Here is a 21,028-nt window from a genome sequence, read left to right as displayed (position 1 = left end):
TATTATTCTCTCTTAATTACTAACTGCACATAGTCGATGAATTTCTGTGTTTACAGAAAATTGTACAATTATGTAATTTTAATGTACTATCTGTAAGTAATGATAGAATCATCATTTATAGATTAAAAACCTGTTATAAATTAACATTTGCACCATTTAGATAGTGGTTTGTTAAATTATTGTGTTTATAAATATTCCAGTATTTTTTATTTTTCAAAAATGTGTGTAATTTCATAGCCTTCTAGCCACCAACTGTGAAAGTTCTATAACTATCTTATTTTCTAAATTGTTACTTACCTAGCATAACTAAATCAGCTGTTTTTGCTGGAAAAAAAGTACCTACTAACACTATCTGGAATTAATAAAGACTCATTGTAGATTTTTTTAAACATTTATTTTGTATCACAAACAGTATAAATATATTAAAGCAAGGAAATGCTAACAATAGTTTATTCAGACTTATATCGCTTAAGTATCAGTAATGTATCATGTTAACGCTACAACAATACAACATGAAGTAAATGAAGTTAGTAAACATTAAAACATCAAACATAGGCTGTTTGTTCATTTGACTGTGGCTTTGACCCAGAGTTCTTCAGGCTTGGGAATCGCAGTGAACCCCCTTTGGTACGGAGCAGGAACCTGAACATAGTACAAGGACTATAAGCATTAGATGATAAATATATTCAAGTTTAATTTAGATCCAAATGTAGGATGGCGTTTAATCTAACATTGTCAGTCCCAATGTACAGATGGGCCAAGTGATGGATGGGCGGGGGAGAGGGGCCAAGAATATTGGGCTTTCGTTTAGAACGCATCCCTTCACTATTTCCCATGACCCAAGAGTCAAGAACTGGAATATCTACTGATTTATTCAGTTGCCTGTGCAGAATGACAGTGCATAGGTGAGGTAATTGTTTTGTGGATGGCTTTACAACCTCAGCCGCGTACACAAAATGCTCGGCCTATCTGTACCGTACACTCAATGGTGATATTGTGACTGACCAAAACTGAGCCCTAGAACCATGGAGGTAAAAATGCATGTATCGAAAAGGCCCTTACATACTTTTTACCAAAGACAATCCAAACGAAGATGTCTCACTGAGGTTAGTTACTATGGCCAGTCAACAAAATACACTAGTGTAACGGTTGTATTATACCTGGGCATCAAACTAAATTGTGAATTGATTCATTAGTTAATTTCATCATCTTTAGTTCATTTAGAATGTATTGAAGAATATTGCCGGCTTATACAATACAATACAATTTAAGGTTATGGTGAAACCTAGTGAGTCACGACAGGTGATTAGTTAATGTGAGTGAGAGAGAGAGAGGGAGGAGTCAGGCAAACAACTTCCCTCTGCAGGATAAGCGCAGAGAGTCGTTGAGGTTTAGTAGACTGGAACAGGTCGGCAGGAGAGTCATGTAGTGACCAGTTGTTGTGCCTACTTCCTGTGGAATGTCGACTACTGATAAATTCAATATAAAATGGACGTTTTGTATTGTAGTTAATTTTCATATTAATTGTTGTGATCATTAGCAGGTTTAATAATAATGTGTGAGTAGGGTTTTTGGTGGGTCATGGAAGGGTGTATGACAGGCTGCACTATGGGTTTAATTTGATAATGAATGTTTTGGAAAGGGAATATAGATGGTAGCTAAGGGTTTGGTAGTTCTCATTATTGTTTCTTAAAATAAATAAATTAAGACGTCAAAAATGGCTGGCTATTCCCTCACCAAGATCCACCTCTTGCCAGATTGTTGACTGGCATTTGTTGACTGGCATTGCCACGTGCTAGGTTGTGTTGCTATTTTAATACACCTACCATCGACATGGGTTTGGCAAAAGCTACAAGATGCCTATAATATATTATCTACTATTAAATCTATCTGTATTCAAAATTGAATCAAGTAGACAATACAAAGTTTCTTGGAATAATATTAGATCGGAATTTAGGTTGGGAGAAACATGTTGATTATGTGGTAAAAAAATGTCCTCCGGTCTATTTGCTTTACGCCAAATGTCAAGGGTGTGTAGCATTGAGACATTGAAAGCCATCTACTTTGCTATGGTAAATTTCCAAATGTCTTACAATATGTCCTGTATATGTCTCATATGTCTTATGGCATATACGGAGCCATAACTAAAAGAAATCTGGACAGAATCTTACTACAATAAAAAAAAGCTTTAAGAATAATTTTTTAACCTAAAACAAAGAGATACAGTGAAACCATACTTTTCTGAACTTCAAATTTTGACTGTATATGATCTATACATTTATGAAACTGTTTTATACGTAAAAAAATACAAAACCCCAATTAGTATATTAAATCATCATGATCACTATTTAAGACGTAGCAGATATGTGGAACAACATAGACTGAAGTTTTATGAAAAGAAAACTAGTTTCATTGGCATAAAATTTTTGTTTAACCTTCCTCTCAATATTCAAAATAAGCAAAACTATGAAAAATTCAAAAAAACTACTTAAAGATTATTTATTAACGTTATCCTTGTATTCTTTTTTTGTTTCAATATGTAAATAACTTTTCAGTATTGTTGGGTATGTTTAGAAATGTTTAAAATCCCCTTAAATTACCTAATAATTACCTTAACTAATAACTGCCTTGATGTAAAAATTGCTTTATTCATAGCCAAATCTTACTTTTGCAGTGAGTGTCAAACTGATTTTTATGTTTTATTAATATATAAATGATAAATTTATATTGAGATTTATTGTGACGCTATTCTTGTAATCTTTTACATGTTTGAATAAAGAAATTTTGAATTTTAATTAGAATATTAAATTGTTTATTACAACAAATGCAATCATAAATAACTAAAAATCTAAAATCACATACACTTTTTTATATGAACTTAAAGTGTATTTTTTTATTCTACGATTTGGTGTTATAAGTTCTCAAAATAACTGGTGAGTGAATGTTATTATATCTGCCTTATAATAACTTTAACAGTAACTCAAATTGCAGATATTTTATAAAACTTAAATTGGATATACTAACAACAATATAAATAAGTAAATAACAATAACAAAACAAAAATGCCCACTGCCAGGCAATAAGGCACTTGTGGGTATGGCCCCCTAAAGGTACCATCAAAAACCAAACATGAGCACAGGTGTGCGTGCGCGTCCACGTGTGTGCGTGTGTGTGTTTTTAAATTCATAGTTGAGTGGTCAAGCACTGAGAAGCACATAGAGCTCTCTTGAAGGAAGCGTAGAAAAAGTCCATGTGTTCTGGTAGCAAGCATCCAAGTCTCTGCATCCTAATCACAGGACTGTTGGCTGCATAGGAAATTGTCACCGAAGTTCTTGGAAAAAGGACTCTAGATCTTGTGCCAGTGGGAATTTGGAAATTTATTTTCTGTAGCAGGTCTGGGCAATCGATGATTCCGTTAACCAGCTTGTACAAGAAGAGAACGTCTTGGATGGAGCGTCTTGTTTCAAGTGAAGGTAAGTTAAGATAAGACGAAATCTCTTGTACTGGGATACCTAAATCCAAGGCGCACTCCCGCAAGTCTCAGGAACCTCCTCTGCACCCTCTCAATGCTATCCCTCAAGTACAACTGGTGAGGGGACCACACCACGCAACAATATTCAAGGTGTGGTCTTATCAAGCAGCAATGCAGCGTCCTCAAGACGCGCAGGTCGGAGAAAGGCTTAGAAACTCTGAAGAGAAGACCAAGAACTTTGAGGGCTCTGCTGCATGTTGTCATAACTTGCTGCTCCCAACTTAGATTGGTGGTAAATATAACACCAAGATCCTTGGTTTCACTAACCCTGACTAATGGTGTATCCATGATTGAATAATCAAATATGATTGGGTTCATGGTGCGATGAAAAGTAATAGAGGTGCATTTGCTGATATTGAAAGACATTTTGTTCATACTGCACCAACGGACAACCAAGTTGATGTCCTCCTGCAGCAGAGCCGCATCATGGTCGGTAGAAATTTTCATGAATAATTTTATATCGTCGGCAAAGAGCAGGTGGTTGCTTTGAGGGCATTAACGACATCATTAATGTATAGGTTGGACATGATGGGGCGTAGGTGAGAACCCTGTTCAAACTAATTAGCCACCAAATTTGATAGAGTAACATTAGATAACTTCTAGTTTGTGCCATTCTTCTTCTTTTTATAATACTTTTAAAATGAGGTGACACTTGCTAGGGGTTCCTATATAAAAATGTTGACATCCCCAAACTACCCCCTTTTGGCTCAAAGGAGTGTCAAAAATGTTCATATATCAAAAATCTTAGTTAGTCATATAAACATGCCCCAAAGTAAATCACTTCATCTCTACTCATAAGAAAGTAAATAGGGTGGGGGGATTCTTAAGACTTTTAAGACACTCAGTATACATACCCCAATGTAAATTTATAACATGAGGCACACAAAAATGTTATGCCACACAACTGTAACAAATTGTTAGAAAACAGTTATAATTTTTTCAGCTGTCCAAGGTAGAAATGCAAGGTGTTTTTACTGTCATGGCAGAAGAAAAAAAAAGATATAAACTATGGCAACTGCAGAAGATCACCTTTTAAATAACTCAAAATCAACTTCCTTTAAACACAATGTATTTGTTGGTATAGACGCTGAATAAACTGTAATAACTGGTCTTTCAAAATGGTGCTTTCAGGGTTATATCCTCTTATATATTAAAGTAAGAAAATTGTACTAAAAGCAGGCATTATATATAAATCTAGATAAAATTCAAACATGTTAAAAAATGAATATTATGCTATAACATATAATGATAAGATATAGATATTACTCATACACAAACTAGCATGAACAAGACGCAGGTTAAAAATTGTCTTCATTTGTGGCAGGTAAAAATTATTTCAAAAATTGTGTTTTTTTGCTTCAACAGTTTAAAGAAGTGACGTAGGTTTAATCTCTAACACAGACATTACATTTTTATTTTATATTTTTCCCATAAAGTAAACAGTCAAACAAATCTTTGTCTTCTAAAAAGTGGTCATGTTTGTAACATTTTAGTTTTGTATAAGAAATGTCAGGCACATGATACTATTAGATTACTTTTTTAATTTTGGTTTCTGGAGGAGAAGTAACTAAATAATTACCAAGGAGACACATTATCACATGGTACATCATTTTAAATAAAGATCTTGAAGCACTAAGAAAACCCATATGAAATAAATTTTGAAGGATCCTTGAAAAGATCGTGAGCATTTAGAGGGTTTTGAATGTACAGAAATGAATATAAAATGAGCCATTTCATTAATTATTTGTACAGATTTTGTCATAAAATTAACTTGGAAACAAGAACTTTGAATAATAAGACATTGGTAATTGGGAACAACCCAAGAAAAAAAAGATTGGTAAGAAAGTCTCAAACAATTAAAAAGAATGGTGTTAAGATACTTTTCAGCTACCCTATGTGGTTATTGTAACTAGGATATAGTGGTATTTTTATGATTTATTTTAGATTCTTAGAGGTAAAAACTATCTCACAAAACCTAATTCAGTTTTGTTTCAAAGGGTTTTTTCACATACAATTATGGTAAACTCACCTTTGCATCTTCAACAGCTGACATGTTGAACGCTGACACGAGCACTGCAAGGGCCAGTTTGGTGAATAGCACACTCAGTCTTATTCCAATATTAGAGGAGTTGGTCCCGGCCTGGCCGAATGGAAGGTAAATGTTGTGGTCTCGCTTGGCCGCGTTCTCTGGTGAGAACCTGCAATCTCCAACAGTGTTGGTACTCTGCCACTCTAATGTTCTGTTTTTACATCTAATTATTGATAAACGGTTTGTTACTGAAAGACTTCAGCAAATCAGAGATGAAGATGGGATTTCAGGGACTGTTTAAAGCTGTCAATATCAGCAGTTTGGTGTAGTATCAGTTAGTGATTGTGATTGTGAAGCTGTTTGATTGTTTCAGTTGATTTATGTTTCTACTCCATATTTGAATAATGTATGTTTCAACTTAAAATTAATTTTTCTGAAGAAAAAATGGATTTAACATGGCAATATAGATAATGGACAATCAAAGCATTACTGATAATATCAGAGATCTTTTACTAAAACAGTTGCCAGATTAACTTAATTACATTTAAAACACATAAACCTACACTTAAAACTGAGTGACTGTACTTAACCTGACATCTGACACACTTTTGTGATGTGTCTGATGAAGATAGCCTTGCTATCGAAAGGTCTCACAATAATAAAAGTTTTAAGTATTGGTTTATGCGTTCTAAATGTAATTAAGTTAATAGTAGCCAATACAAGCTCCATCTTCAACAGTTGCCAGATTAACAACTTATATTTTGGTATCTAATTGAGAACCTGGGCTGTGGAGTCAGAGGAGCTGGAAAGGATGTTAGATTTTGATCTAATTGAGGAGTCAGAGAAGCTGGCGAGGATGCTGTATTGGGATCTAATTGAGGACCTGAGCTGAGGAGCCAGATTGTGTTTTTTTGTCAACCATCAGAGTCCTTTCATTCAGGCAGAGATGGCTTAAGAATATGATGTTTCTGTTGAAGAGGAGACTGGACCAAAGAAGAAGAAATCAAACTGGACGGGAGACTAATTTGAGGAAGATTGTCCACCTAATTTAGCAGTTTGTGCTTCTTAACCTCCAAAGGGCATCAGACTTAACAACTGGTCCAGTAAAAGAGCTTGACTATTGTCACTTTGAAGACTCTTGGAGCAACTGGAAAAATTTGGATTTGTGGAGTCGCCTTATGATAAAACCTTTGGTTTCGAAAGGCTTCATCCAAAAAATAAACAATATTGGCAAAGTATTGTTTTATTAACATTTAGTACTATTTAATTGTCACTTGATGAGAATAATAAATTATGTGGTTCCTTTTATTATTTGCTTCATTATCAAATAACTATTTTAATCAGTTAAGGTGCACTGAAGAAAAAAATAGAGCATTAATTTTTCCATCAATAATTTTATTTAATTTAAAAAACTTCGAATAAATTCCCGGTGTGTTAGCAAATACTATATGACAATGGACATTGCAGTATAGCATTTCAAGGTAATACCTGATATTTACCCACAAATTGTTTATTATGGTCACTGCAGTTTTATGCAACCTCAAAACACTTTTTTATATTAAGGTACATTTTATATGTAAAATACACACGTTACAAAACAATTATATGCGCTACATTTTTTATATACTTGTTATTGTTCTCTGATAAATTTTCTAACATCAACATTGATATAAAGTACTGCACATTCTCAATTGTGAATAAAGTGTGACTGACCTCTCAGGTTCGAAAGTTTCTGGGTCTGGGTAGAAGTCTGGGTGGCGGTGAATGGCATATATAGGCACCGACACAACAACCCCTGGCTCCAGTTGTGCCTCCCCCACCTTCACTCCCTCCACACACTCTCGTTCCAACCTGTCCCAACATGTCTGAGTGTTATTTCTGTGTTGTACGGACTTAATTTCAATATATATATATATATATTCAGTTATTAAATTCTCTAGCTGGCACTAATATTTCCTGTAATGGCTAATGTTTCTTAACCATTTGTAAACATATTGTAATACTGCTATTTATACAATTAAATACTAAACCAACATAATGAAGCCCTTGTATAAAGTCAAGAATGTTTGGCAAGTATGTTCGTTTTGAATGACACAGGGTTTAAACAACCCTAGCAAACACTATTAATACTGTGAGTTTTGATATAGATGTATATAAAAAGGTATTACTGCCATATTTCAGTAGTTCATTAGACAAAAAGAATAAGTGCGAAAATATGTTTGCTTGGCCAGAAAGTACCATATTTGGTTGTTTGGTTGAGCATGTTGGGTTTCAATCAGACAGAAATCTCCACCCAAATGTGAACCCAACAACTATTTAGTGGTGAAACTAGAACTTGGCTTTGGGGAGGGATGAGTCTGATTAAAGAACACACCACATCGGGAGGTATGGAATAAATCTCAATTGAATAAATTAGATAAGCTTAATTCTAATTTAAACATTCAACTACTGATTTCAAACAAATTGCATGGCTGTTATATGCATTATTATTTTATTTTTAGAGAGAATTCTAATTCCCTCACGCCCCCCCCCCCCTCCAGTTACGCCACTGCAACTGTTTAACATAAAAACTGCCAATATGTTAGTCACTCACCAATACTGCCAAAAACAAAACAATTTAAAAGAAAATAATCATAGGTACCTTAATAAATAGTTAGTCCTCCAAACATCTCATTAAAACATAATGATTGGGACATCCAAAACAGAAATAAAATTAATGCCTGAATTATAGAAAATGTCAATTCCAAGATTAAAGAGACATACAGTACATAATGATACAGAGGAAATTAAAATCTCAGTATACAACCAGATAGATACCTGTATTCAATCGGGTAAAGTCGCAGTATTTCTCCAAGGAACATGTCCAAGTATTCACATTCTTGCACCAACTCGTACGTACTGGCACTCTACACATGGCCGCCACAGAACAAATTTTAGTAATCAGTTATTAAGGTTAGGTATAGAAATTCACTATTTTCTAATTTATTTAAAGATAAGAAAAAATACACTTTTCCTAATTGGTTAGAGCATCACTGATTCAAAACAAATTGAGTTTTGCAAAATGAGATAAGAATATAACAATGAGGTTAAAGTGTCTGTCATAAATAAAAATCTATATTACATCCAAATATTCACAAAATCTTTGCTGGAAGATTTGAGAATTATGGATGTTCACATGGTTACCAAGGGTGTAGCTAGCGTGAGGGTCGAAGGGGTCCGGATCCCACAAATTTTTAAATAACAGTTTTACTAACATGTACTGCTGAAAGATCATTCTCAACATTGAAATGAGTCAAGAACTTTTTAAGGAACAAAATAGGGAATGAGCGGTTGACTGGACTTGCCTTAATTTATGTCCACTAAGGAGAAAATATCAGTTGTCTTGACACCCCCCTAAATTTTTCTGACTACGTTCATGATGGTTACATGGGCAAAGATACAGAGATGGGTGTAGAACTACTAAACTTCACCGATTTAGTGATTTTCTCAAGATGACATTACATTGAATGATACAGCACATTCCAGTTTTCTGGCTGCTTTTGAATTGTTTTTTATCTCTTGAATGGTTAGAGTTAGGTTATTAGTTTAAATTATAACTACACTAATATTGTTTCCAGGTATTAGACTTTAATCGTTTTTGCCACCGAATTAATCAGAACTATCTCGGGAATTTTCATTATGATCTAAGAATTGCATGGAGGTAACCAATACAAATGCTACAAGTAATACTCTCTTCAGGAAAAACCAATATAAATATCTCTCACACAGAAATCCTCCTCAGATAAAATCTACTACACACATATTACGATGTGTGTTTGACTTACATATTTCTGCAGAAGCACGTCAACTTCTGATCTCAGCCTGTCCTGAACGGCTGGAAGAGCTCCTAGAGTGTAGAGGGCAAGAGCCAGGGATGACTTGGAGGCTTGGACGACTGTCAGCACCACACTCACACACTGTGCACAGTTTACAAGTTCTTTAGTGTCTGTTTAATAATGTACAGTAGAGGATAAATATATAATTATCAGAATTGGTTGGAACCAAGTGTAATTTAGATAGCAAAATGTCTGACTGACAAAAATAAATCAGTTATACCAATAGCTCCAATAAATAAATAACTTATATTTATTTCCACCAAAAACATCATAGAAAATTATGAGGAACTGAATAAATTACTTGCAATTTTTAAACCAATGAGTAAATTAAATTGTTATGGTACATACTTGAGAAACTATTTCCACATCTGTCAGCAGGATATCCACTTTTTCTGCATCTACTCCTTTATCTTTTGCTGCTTCTTTTTTCTCTTCTTCAGCTGCTGCCAAGAGGAGATCCAAGAAGTCTACAGCTTTCCCCTTCAGACATTACAAACATGGCTCAAATAATACAGAATTATATTTTCACAAATGAAAAAATAAACATTTATCTATATATAGATTATATGTAGATATATAAATGAATGTTTGTCTGTGTGTCCTTTATAGATTCAGAAACCGATTATTATAAAAATTTGTATGTACTATATGTACTTTTCAACGTTGAAGGTTTATATCCTATGCCCTTTGATGTAACTCACCACCAGGCGGCGCTGCAAAATATAAAAGTTATCAGCGCACCTGTACATTATAAACTGCAATTACGAGACATTTACATACAGTATATGAAATAGCCAAACACTATTTGAAGGCACTAAGTTTTGATGTATATTTTCTTTTATATAAATTTCTGGTTGAACTTAAAGCTTGAGTTTTAGATCACTTTACAATAAAGTAAATGTACGTGTAAAGTGGCTATAAACATACTCTTTTAACGGATTTTCTTGATCGTGGCAACAAGGTAAACTCTACATCACCAAATATAATTCACTTGAACCAAAAGTGCTCATACATGGTAAAGCTTACGAAAAGCATGTGAAGTTGCGGGAAACAGCTAGTAAAAAATAAAATAAGTTATAATCTCAAATGAAAAGACAATGATAAGTTTTTAGTTTGAACACAAATAATATCCTACTTTCACGTGACCTCATCCTAATTTAAGCCCTGAAAATGATTTAGTACTTTGATTGTTCATGTTGTATACTACGTTCACATATATTCCTGAAGATGTAGATATAAAAAAAAGTAAAAACTATAACACTCTATATGTTCTTTTTTAAATAGTGAACATTATCTAGTACTTATTAACTCACATCTGTTTGTAGAGTATTGCTACCATGGTGACTAAATCAGTTAATAAACAGTACTAGGGCGTCTTACTCCTGTATAGGTACCAGTAGGATAAGTGAGTTTAAATTTTATCTAAATATTGTTATTCTATTTATGACAAGAGTAATTTTGGCACAACTTTTACACTTATCTCGAGAATAAGGGTAATGTTGGTAAACTATTGGAGAATTAGTATATTTTGTATGGAGTAACCAATTTTGAGATTAAATAGTACATATTATATTACTGTCTGAACTAATTTCTCAAGATTGAAATTATTATGGTTATTAAAAACCTTTAATTCAAATTGACAGTAAGTATTTATTGATCTTACGCAATGGAAATTGAATTTATTATATTCAACATAGTGCAAAGACAATTAAATTATGCACTTTTGTCAGCTGAAATCATGTCCATATTTAGGGCAAATGAAATAAGATGTTTTTAGACTGTAAACCTTTTTCATTGTTAGAAATAGTTTGTAAGATCATTATTTGAACTTATCCTAAAAGCAGTACTAACATGCGGGTACTGAAGTTTAAAAAAATTACCAAACAAGTTTAAATTTAGTACGGTAAATTAACCTTGTAGTGATAGAATCAATTAAGGGTTATTTAAAATGACATACAATTTATTAAAATTAAACAATATCATAATCAAGTCTTTTTTTAAGGGAATCTTCTGTCCTTAAAAGCCATAATTCTTTTAATTTTTCCTCCAGATTATGGTATTATTGCACAATCCATATTGAAAAGATTTAGTTATAAACGATCCTAACCTCAGTGGTAACCTCCTGGCTCCTGCGTTCCTTCAGCACAGAATAGCACAAACTGGTGAGGAACGAAAGGCAGTCTTTTCTCAGAACAAAGTCATCAAGAGACCCCAATGAATCAAACAGGACTGAAACACAATACAAGCAATTCCTGTTTATTTAATGAAATCTTTTTATACCTTTCTTTTTATCTTAAGTACACAGATATTTATAAAATTTGTATTGTTTATTAGTATTCTGAAATGATGGTAATCAACATAACGATTTAAAATAACTCAATATTGTGCCTTAATCCTATGTCTAAGTATTCACAGGGGTAGTAATGTTAGTGAGGCACAGGTTCTTAACCTGTACAAGGGAGGAAAGAATTTTCTATCCCAGTAAATATACCCTGAGATTCTACAGACATTGACATGTCCTTAAATTACAAATAAGTGTTCTAAAGTGTAAAATCTACTTGTTTAAAAGGAATTTTCCCAATTATAAAGAAATATTTTAATTAAATTGTTTGCAATGAGCAGGAGGTACAAGAATGACAGTTGTGAGCATTGAAGTGCTGGAGTTGTAACCCTGTTTTATACACTAAATGGAACAATGTTGTACATATAACATAGCTTTAACCTTCATATCTAAAACCTCTTTTGAGCTGTATTTATAAGAATTTGTAAAAATTACACCCTCAGCATATTTATGGAGTGCATTTATATACATGGACCATTATAAAGACATTAGAAACAGGTTATAATATAAATTTACAAAACAGTTTAACAACATTCAGAGGTTTAATAGTCAGTCAAATAATGTCTATTTTACCAGGTAAAGTTAGGGCCAAAAAGCCCTCTCTGACACTTAACCTGGGGACCAACGGCTTAAAGGTGACTTCCGAACCATTGCAGTGGTTTAGTGGGAGTAATGGAGAAACCAGTTATCTGTATATAGAGAGGTGATAGTGATGAAGAGGAAGGGTGAGAAAAGTTCCCAACTAAAGAAAGAGTCTGGTGGCTTTCCTCTGGGGAAGCTTTAAAATGGTTGTATAAAAAATCGTCACTCATATTTTACCCATATTCTATAACAATGACATAATGGTTTAGGTACTCATACTATTGCTAGCTGCTAAAAGTGTGTGCATTGATTTCATTTGGCATAATGTATTTCGGTCTTGTGAATTTTCAAAACTGAATTCTTCTTTACAGAAAAATATTTATCTGCTTTATACACAGCTCAACACTGATAAGACCAATGTTGGATTTAAAGATTTTGAGACCCTAGGCCAAGAGTTTTGTGTAGCCCCCTCTTCCCTTTGTATTATCTGAATTTAAAACTCTATTTGTGATGACAGATTATTAGATAGACTTAAAATACAACTTGAATAGCATTACGTTTTGAACACTTATATAAATATACGAAAAATAGAATTTTTACTTAAAAACACAAATATTTATTTCTTATCTATTTAAATTTATATCGGTAGCCGAGATTAATACGGTTGTATGTACTTTTTTGATGTAAAGAAATATTCAAATTCTATAGTTTGAAACTTCATATCTCCAATTTTGTGCATTATTTTTGTTTAATTAACAATGATAGAGTTTTAGTAATGGCTATATAACAGTACATATATTGTTTATACATAAAGATGTGACATTTTGTGCGGTCGCTCTCAGCCAACAATCCTAGGCCGAACCTAGTCTGTCAAGTGGTAAATCCGGCACTGGATCAGACCAAATAAATTTTCACACAATGAGTAGTCGGGACATTTCCCTACTCACATGATGAGACAGCAAAGGCACTCTGGGGGTTGCTGACTGCGAAAGCGCAGCTGACTGTGGTAGTGAATTGTTTCTTGAGCTTCTCATCGGTGTTCAGGTCGAGGCCGAACAATGTAAATGCGAGAGCATCACTGAGATATTCCACCACACACCTGCAGTCACCATTTTGTAATTAATCATTCGTTCATTTTCTGAAAGTATTTATCACCCATTTTTAAAGGTAGTAATGTTTTTAATTTGTTGTCAGAATAAAATTTGTTTGGTTGTTTGGTTTGGTTGGTGGTTTGGTTTGGTTGTAGGTAGATATTTTATATTTCATAAAACTTATGTCAATATTCACTATACATAAAAATAGTAAAAAAAATAATATTATAATTAGGGCCGGTTTAAGAGATTAGCAAAATACACGGTTACGTAGGGCGCCTAAGCGCTCTCCAATGTACAGTATTAAAAAAGGAGACTAGACTAGAGGTTGAAAGTTGATTCACATGCCCAAATTGTAGGTGTAAGGAGTTAGTGAAAATTGTATGTCATAAGGTGGGACCCTTGCACCTACTCCCACTACTTGATTTATTGTTATTCCCAAAAACAATACCCACAAATAATAACAAATGGACTCATTCGTCGGGCACCCCTCCATCGCGTCTTGCGTCTTTCTATCATCTACTGCCTCATGCCATGCGTTACAGTGACATTCTATAGTTCGATCCTAACCTTAGAAAACAAAACTCCGCTTAACCAAACATGGTAAAAGTAATACCTTGCCAAAAGCCTCATCTATTTTGCAAACGTCAGTGGACCTCGTGAAAAGTGTTCAGACATTTTTGGAAAATATGAGATCTGATGAAGGTCTCAATAGCATAATCATAGATACTTCAGAACTGGCAGAAAAAATTGGCGTTTCTGCAGAATTTTAAAAAGAAACCAAAGTTCGTCCAAGGAAAAACAAAGAGGCGAATGTCCTATGAGAGTGAGGATGAACCGATTCTGGCTGGATTGGCATCATTCAAAGTGAAGTTTTTCTTTGTGGTGCTTGATACAGCATTCAACTCACTTAAGAGAGGTTTGAACTCATGGAGAACCACAGCAAGAGTTTTAGTTTTAGTTTAGTTTTCCCTGGGATAATCCTTACTACCATATAAGTATTTTAGGGAGGAGGTGCCGGAATGTTGTTCGCTTACACTAAAAAAATGTCTAGAACCGGCCCTGATTATAATATTGGTTTTATGAGAGCCATATCCATATGGTTTCATTTTGAAAGAATTATTATTTAATTCTGTTCAGGGAAAATTGTAATATGCTGCAAAGAATAAGAAATATACTGGATAGACTCTAAACTACAATACTATATTGAGATCAAAACAGATTTCCAATACACATGTAGGGACAGATAAGTCAACAATTTAAAATTAAGGAAATTAGATGTAATATACTTAGAAAGAATAATATGATAACCAATATTATACTCCAAAACATTTGAAGCTATTATGCTTCGAAATAATTATTGCAGACTTTTATCAACTTTGTTTCACTATTTTTTGCTGCCACCTTTGACTTAGATGTGTTCATTGCAATGTGTTTGAATATTGTTTTTTTGTTTGTTTTTTACTTTTTCCATGCACAATCTCACGCCTTAGGATTTGACACTGGAAGAAGTGAGCAGACACAAATTCTTGAAAGGTTGTATATATTTGTAACAATCGAAAAATCCATATTCAACAATGAACCCATATTATCTTCAATCATACATACAGTTTTTGAATGATTTCATGGCCTGTGATGGTACTGAACTAATCTGTAATTTTAAAATTATAAAAAAAAATATTGAAACTTTCTTGAAAAATGTACATCTTTATAACATCTTAGCAATATTGTATGAACTTTACAGCCTATTACTGACTTATGGCAGAAAAGGTTTCATGCCTTGTACAGAACTCTTCCCGGCAAGATATCTATCTTCATGCATCAGGAGGACTAGCTTTCTGATGATAGTGCTTCCAAAGGAAGAAGTCGCAAAATACATTTAATAACATTTTCAAATAATATAACAACTGTATTTTGTTAGACCAATTTTGGATAGGACTAACTTTAGGACTCTTAGTTAATTGACTGATAGTTGTTAATTAATGAATGTTTTTAAAGATCAATCGTCTTTACATAGTAACAAGACTACACAGGGCACCAAAAAATATATAAATGTTATTAAAAGAATTACAATAAAAATGCATTAACTTGTTTAAGGTTTCAACTCGTAATGAGAAGTGGGGGAGGAAGGTTCTTGAGGTTTTATGGCAGATCCATAGGAAGTTCATGAAATATAACACAAATTTCATAAAGTTGCATCATTTTGATAAAATTTTCCCAATGGTTAATAATATGCCATATTAATAATTACAAATCTACCTCAAAAATTACAGGTTTGAAAACTAGTCTTACTTGGAAACGTTGACTTTGGTGTCAAGTTTGGACTCTTTCGTGACTTGTTGTGTAAGAGAATCAACTGTCCGATTGATTCGAGGCATCAGCTGGTGGGAAAAAAAAAACAATTTGAGAACTTCCAAATGTGGTAAAGTCTACTGTAAAAAACTAATAGCTAACTGTAATATTCATATCACTGGAACAATGATAGAGGCTGATCAAGAGCACTGACTTAAATTCTATTCATACACACTTAGACATGTACATGGTTAATTTCTAAACATGTTGTAATCACATGTGTGTATTGGTTCCCATTTAGTTTTGATGGCCTGTGAAAAAAATTGGTGTACAAAATATAATGCAATCAATAGTTTACTTCTATATTGTATAGCTCTGTTCTTTTTTTAGATAAGGATTTAATGCAGACAAGTCCCACAGAATAAAATCAAAATTAAAATAAAATCAGAAACTATTTAAAATTTGATAAGCTGAAATATTGAAAGACAGTTAAAGGTTAACAATTATATCTTAAAATAAAATGTCTGATGTGCAACTGTTATAATCAAATCATCCTTAAAAATTTCCTAGCCAAATTTTAACTTTTAACAAAGAGGTCAAGTTAGCATAACAAACTTGATGTAATCTATGTTAAAATACAATTTTAAAATTCATGATCCATCAAATACTCATCAGTACTATAATAGTTTCTTCCAAATACCAAAATTTGTCAGTGTGCATTGTATTATGCGAATACCTAGGGCAATAAAAATCAAAATGAATGGGTATTTATTCTTTTTTACTCATGAAAAGGGTACTCTCGATCCAGATGCAGATTTTTCATTATTAGTGTTTGAATCATTAACAGCTGTTTTTAATTAAGGTACAACTTTTGAATACACAGGAAAACTTATGTTTTACATATACACAACAAATACTAGCTGTAAATCTTATTTTCCAATTAAGTTAAATGAATAGGATGCTGTTGGATTTGCCATTACATTTTCAACATAACATTTTTTACCAAAATCATTGTTGAAATAATTATTTGTGAACATTAAATGTTCTAAAAATGTAAAAGCTGTTATTTTAAATGGAGAGTAATATTATTTATTATTATTTTTTATTAATAAAGCTTTGATTAGCTTAACATAAGTGTCAAGTTTCAAGTTATTTGCATTCACTATTTTTGAGGGGTGATTTTTTATTAAAAAGCATTTGAGCAGACACTGAATGAAACAAGATAGTACCCATGTTAATGTGAACCTTTTTGCTTGTTTTTGTGTCTACTGTAATAATACAATTTTCTGAAGTTATGCCTACCTCTCACAAAACACCTTGATTCCTACCTTTTTTATATTCTCAGGAGATACAGCTGCATTGGTCACTTGTTTGATGCTCTTAGGTTCAGAGCCCTCGATGGCTAGCAGACTTTTGTGCAGAATCAGATTTTTCACCTTAAAAGCCTAAAAAACATGAAGTCATTTTTAATTCAAAGTCATATAAATAAATGCTGAAATATAGATATTAAAACAGGCACATAGAAAAAGGTTGAATAGCACACTAAAACCTTCCTCTCTGAGTCAATTAAAAAAGGGAATTTACGAGATTTGATTGAAATATAATTCATTTAACATTTTAGAGTCAAAACATACACAACGTGAATTCCATGATATAAAAAGTAAAAATTTACATTTAGAAATATTATTTTTTTCTTTGATAGTTCCTAAAAAAGTGTTATAGAATTAAATGAAAAATGTCTTTATTAGAGGCGAAATTATAACTATAAATTCCTCTCTTCCACTTAACCTCAACATCATCATTTTTTTTATTATCATTTTCGTAAAATTGAGTGCAAGCTCCACTAGAATTGGATATGACTTACGGACTTCAAATGAGCCATTTCAAAATAGAAATTAAGTGACAGAGAAACACTGGAGAATGTTGTCTGTTGGCAACCCCAGGACACCTAGAACTTGGGGACACAAATAGACAACTAGAAATAGACCTAGACTCCAGCAACTAGAAAAATGGAAGCTTCTTCCAATGTCTGAGAGTTAGACACATTTAACTGTTATAACAAACACGTGGGAATATATATTTTTCTGTAAGATAGAAGCTCGATAATTTTAGGATTAAAACATGATAAGGAAATCTGATGTTTACTTCACACAAAGCATTTTCGCTAACCGGCTATAAGATTCAGGTAGATTTTTAAAGCAGAACATTTAATATTAAAAAAGTATAATATTTTTGATTAAGTTCTTATTATCCATAGACCATTTACAATTTCATACACTGCCCTGTCTCTTAATAAATAATGTTTTTGTTAAAAACTACAATAATTTTAATTTTGTGTAATATGGTGCTGATTTCATTATTATACATGGTCTGAACTTGATGAAATTCAGTATATGACTGATTGGTCGGTTTCACCAGATATATTTTCATAATTTTACATTAAAAAAGCAAATGTTTGATGATTTAGACTTGAAATATATTCTTAGCCAAGATATTTTTAAAAAGTTATACAGCTTTTACCAGAAATATGACAAAATATAAAAACACAGACCTGAAATAAATGTCAACAATGCTATCCGATGCCAGGCCTATTATTTTCATTGACAGCACCTAGCACAAAACTATTGAATTCTGTAATCCCATCTTAGTTGATAACCTCCAACAGCGACTTGCCTGGATGTTGATTGTCTTTAGTCACTATTTTAATGAATTTTATTAATGATGTGAATTCAGAGTTTTTAGAACTCTCTTGAACTTAAAAAATTGTAAAATAGATTGAAAGTTTCTGTCACATTTAAACTATTTTAGCTCTGCCTTAACAAGGTTTAAGAAAATTGTGTCTTAATTTTACCCTTCTGCTGCGAAACTTGGCTGCCTCATCGTGTAGGACTATCTTGATCAGATCAGGATCAGCCACCACTAAGTTTGGGGTCGCCCCATCAAATGTTCTGTAATATTGTCAAAATGGAATAAATCCTTTAAATCCAAGAAATAATAACATTCAGGTATAACTAAAAATATGTGTACTCATTCTGTTGTGATTAGTTTCTGTATTTTTAAAATCAGTTTTATGAATATAATTATTTTGTTTATTACTACAGTCTAATATTTTTCTACCTATGTGGAATCCATAATAATCATGCTCACCCATGAACTTTTCCATATCGTTTGATCCGCTCTAAGTCCTCTTCACCAGATAACTGCATAAAAAATATAATGTTAATACATTAATATCTGTATTTGTATGTGTAGATTAATGTACAGTAAATAATGTCAAAGTTTCTACAGTCTAGATACAATAATTTAAAACAAAATAGATAGGTAAGCCTCAAATTCAAGTTTTCAATCTATAATATATGATTAAATAATTTGAGCCGACATTTTTGAAAGTTTCAGTAACATTTAATTAAATTGTAAAACTTGTCTGCAGTATAAAATAGATTTTTAAGTAAGAAATCCTTTAATAATTGCCTGAAATTATTATTATTGATTTATTTTAATTTTTTTATAAAATTTTAAAAACTTTATAGCATTGTAGATGGTTTTTTTTTTCTTATACAGATCTAACTTAGGCTATGATTATACAAAATTATTTTATTTTGATTCCTTGTATCATTGTGTGTTAATTTGACTAAGGCATTTAGGCATGTTCTTTAAGTATAAAATAAATAATAGTGGTCCTAGGATGGAACCTTGGGTACTCCACACTTTGTTATTTGAGGATTTTATTTAAATTTCGAAATTTGATTGTCGTTTGCTTTGCTTATTTCTACAAATTGTTCTCTACTCATTTAGAAGACTCAAACCAATTTAAGTTAGAATAGTTTATTCCTAATTTTTTTAGTCTTTTAAAATGTTCATGTTAGAAATTCTGTCAAATGGTTTGAATAAGTCCATGAAGGTTCAGGTACTTTATTTTTCCCATCAATTGATACAATAACTGATTTAATGAAACTTAATAATGATGTAGTGAGTAATTGTATATGTTTTTCTTAATCCATGTTTTTCTTGGTCAAAAATACATTTTTAGAGAGTTTAAAGGTGACACATCAGACTGTACATTGAGGAAATTCGTCCAGTCCTTGAATGAGTTAGCTTTGCTAACACTCAGCCAAAAAATGAATCATGATTTATTTATTATTAGTAGACAGTGTAATAATTTAGTTTCAAATTAAATAAATAAAAATAAGATACATTCACTAGAAGAACTTTTATTCACAGTTGCAAATGTAAGTTTAGCACTTTGACTACCAAGTAAAGCAATGACTAATGTTTAATGACACACCACACATTCCTAGTGTTAGGTAACACACATGTTCTGAGTGAACTTGAGGTAATAACTAACTAGCAGAACTCCATGAGAGAGATCTTTCCACCCCAACTAATTTTTTTTTAACTGGCATATTCAGTTCTTCACAGTTCATTTCACAGCCAATGAACTTACAAATAAAAGGTTTTAGATTCCAACTTGTCTATTAGTCCATGTAAAATAAGGAAATTATTTTCTAAAATACAAACGATAATAAACTTATAATAGTTAGCTTACAAGTTTCCAGGCACTTTTCCATGTCCCTGTTGGCAGAGAGGGTGGAGGCCCATTGATTCCTTGTTTAAGGAAGAAGTCATGCTTCGAAGTAAACCATCTGAAACAAATATTTAACTATTGAAATAGATGTTTATGACGTATTGGGAGCCTGCATCTCTATGAACATTAGTGACAATCGTAGGTTAAAAAATAATTTGAAGTCAACTGCAGAAGTTCCACTGAATTTTAAAAACAATTATTGTAGATGTTAATTTTGCTTAGTTTATGATTTTAATTTGTAACAAACAGTGATGTATTTAGGACTTGCTTTTTGGGGGGAAGGTGGATGAACCTGTTGTCACTGTATTTAAAATAAGTTAGATAGATGTTATACTTAAAAATTTAAAGTATTTTTGTGCGAGGTTTTATCCCCTTATCTCCCTTTAATTAGCCATTGTGTATAACAATACAGTTATTATGTATTTTTAATTTACAACTCATGACACTCTAATCTTGAATAAACTATTAATCAGATGCAACTGATGGTTTTTTCTATGCATGATAGTAAGATTCATATTCAAGACGTTGGTTAAATAAACTATACGACTAAACAATTAATGAAGAAAAGCTTTAATCTACACTAAATGGATTGCTAATTATAAAGTAACTGTTCCACATTTTTCATAAGTTAACCAAAATCTTTCTGGATCAAAATTTGTATTGATTTATTAATTGGTAACATTGATTTATTATTTAGGTTT

General features: G+C 32.3%; 1 protein-coding gene across 1 annotated transcript in view; it reads right to left on the bottom strand.

The window, feature by feature from the left end:
* Positions 1–375: 375 nt before the first annotated feature.
* Positions 376–21,028, bottom strand: part of LOC124367652 (cytochrome P450 3A2-like) — a 42,895-nt gene continuing 22,242 nt past the window's right edge. Inside the window, exons 2-14 of the mRNA XM_046824648.1 lie at positions 20,289–20,385; positions 18,890–18,942; positions 18,594–18,690; positions 17,071–17,187; positions 15,743–15,831; positions 13,307–13,458; positions 11,544–11,665; positions 9,785–9,916; positions 9,386–9,517; positions 8,379–8,467; positions 7,275–7,412; positions 5,562–5,730; positions 376–642 (exon numbers count right to left, since the gene is read on the bottom strand). Of these exons, the coding sequence (XP_046680604.1) occupies positions 565–642; positions 5,562–5,730; positions 7,275–7,412; positions 8,379–8,467; positions 9,386–9,517; positions 9,785–9,916; positions 11,544–11,665; positions 13,307–13,458; positions 15,743–15,831; positions 17,071–17,187; positions 18,594–18,690; positions 18,890–18,942; positions 20,289–20,385 (1,465 nt within the window). The 3' untranslated portion in view covers positions 376–564. The remainder of the gene's footprint in view (positions 643–5,561; positions 5,731–7,274; positions 7,413–8,378; positions 8,468–9,385; positions 9,518–9,784; positions 9,917–11,543; positions 11,666–13,306; positions 13,459–15,742; positions 15,832–17,070; positions 17,188–18,593; positions 18,691–18,889; positions 18,943–20,288; positions 20,386–21,028) is intronic.

The sequence above is a fragment of the Homalodisca vitripennis genome, chromosome 8 (genome assembly GCF_021130785.1).
Source record: "Homalodisca vitripennis isolate AUS2020 chromosome 8, UT_GWSS_2.1, whole genome shotgun sequence".
Taxonomy (NCBI): Eukaryota; Metazoa; Arthropoda; class Insecta; order Hemiptera; family Cicadellidae; genus Homalodisca; species Homalodisca vitripennis.
Note: the sequence above shows the minus strand (reverse complement) of the source record. Positions and strands in the feature narration are given on the sequence as shown.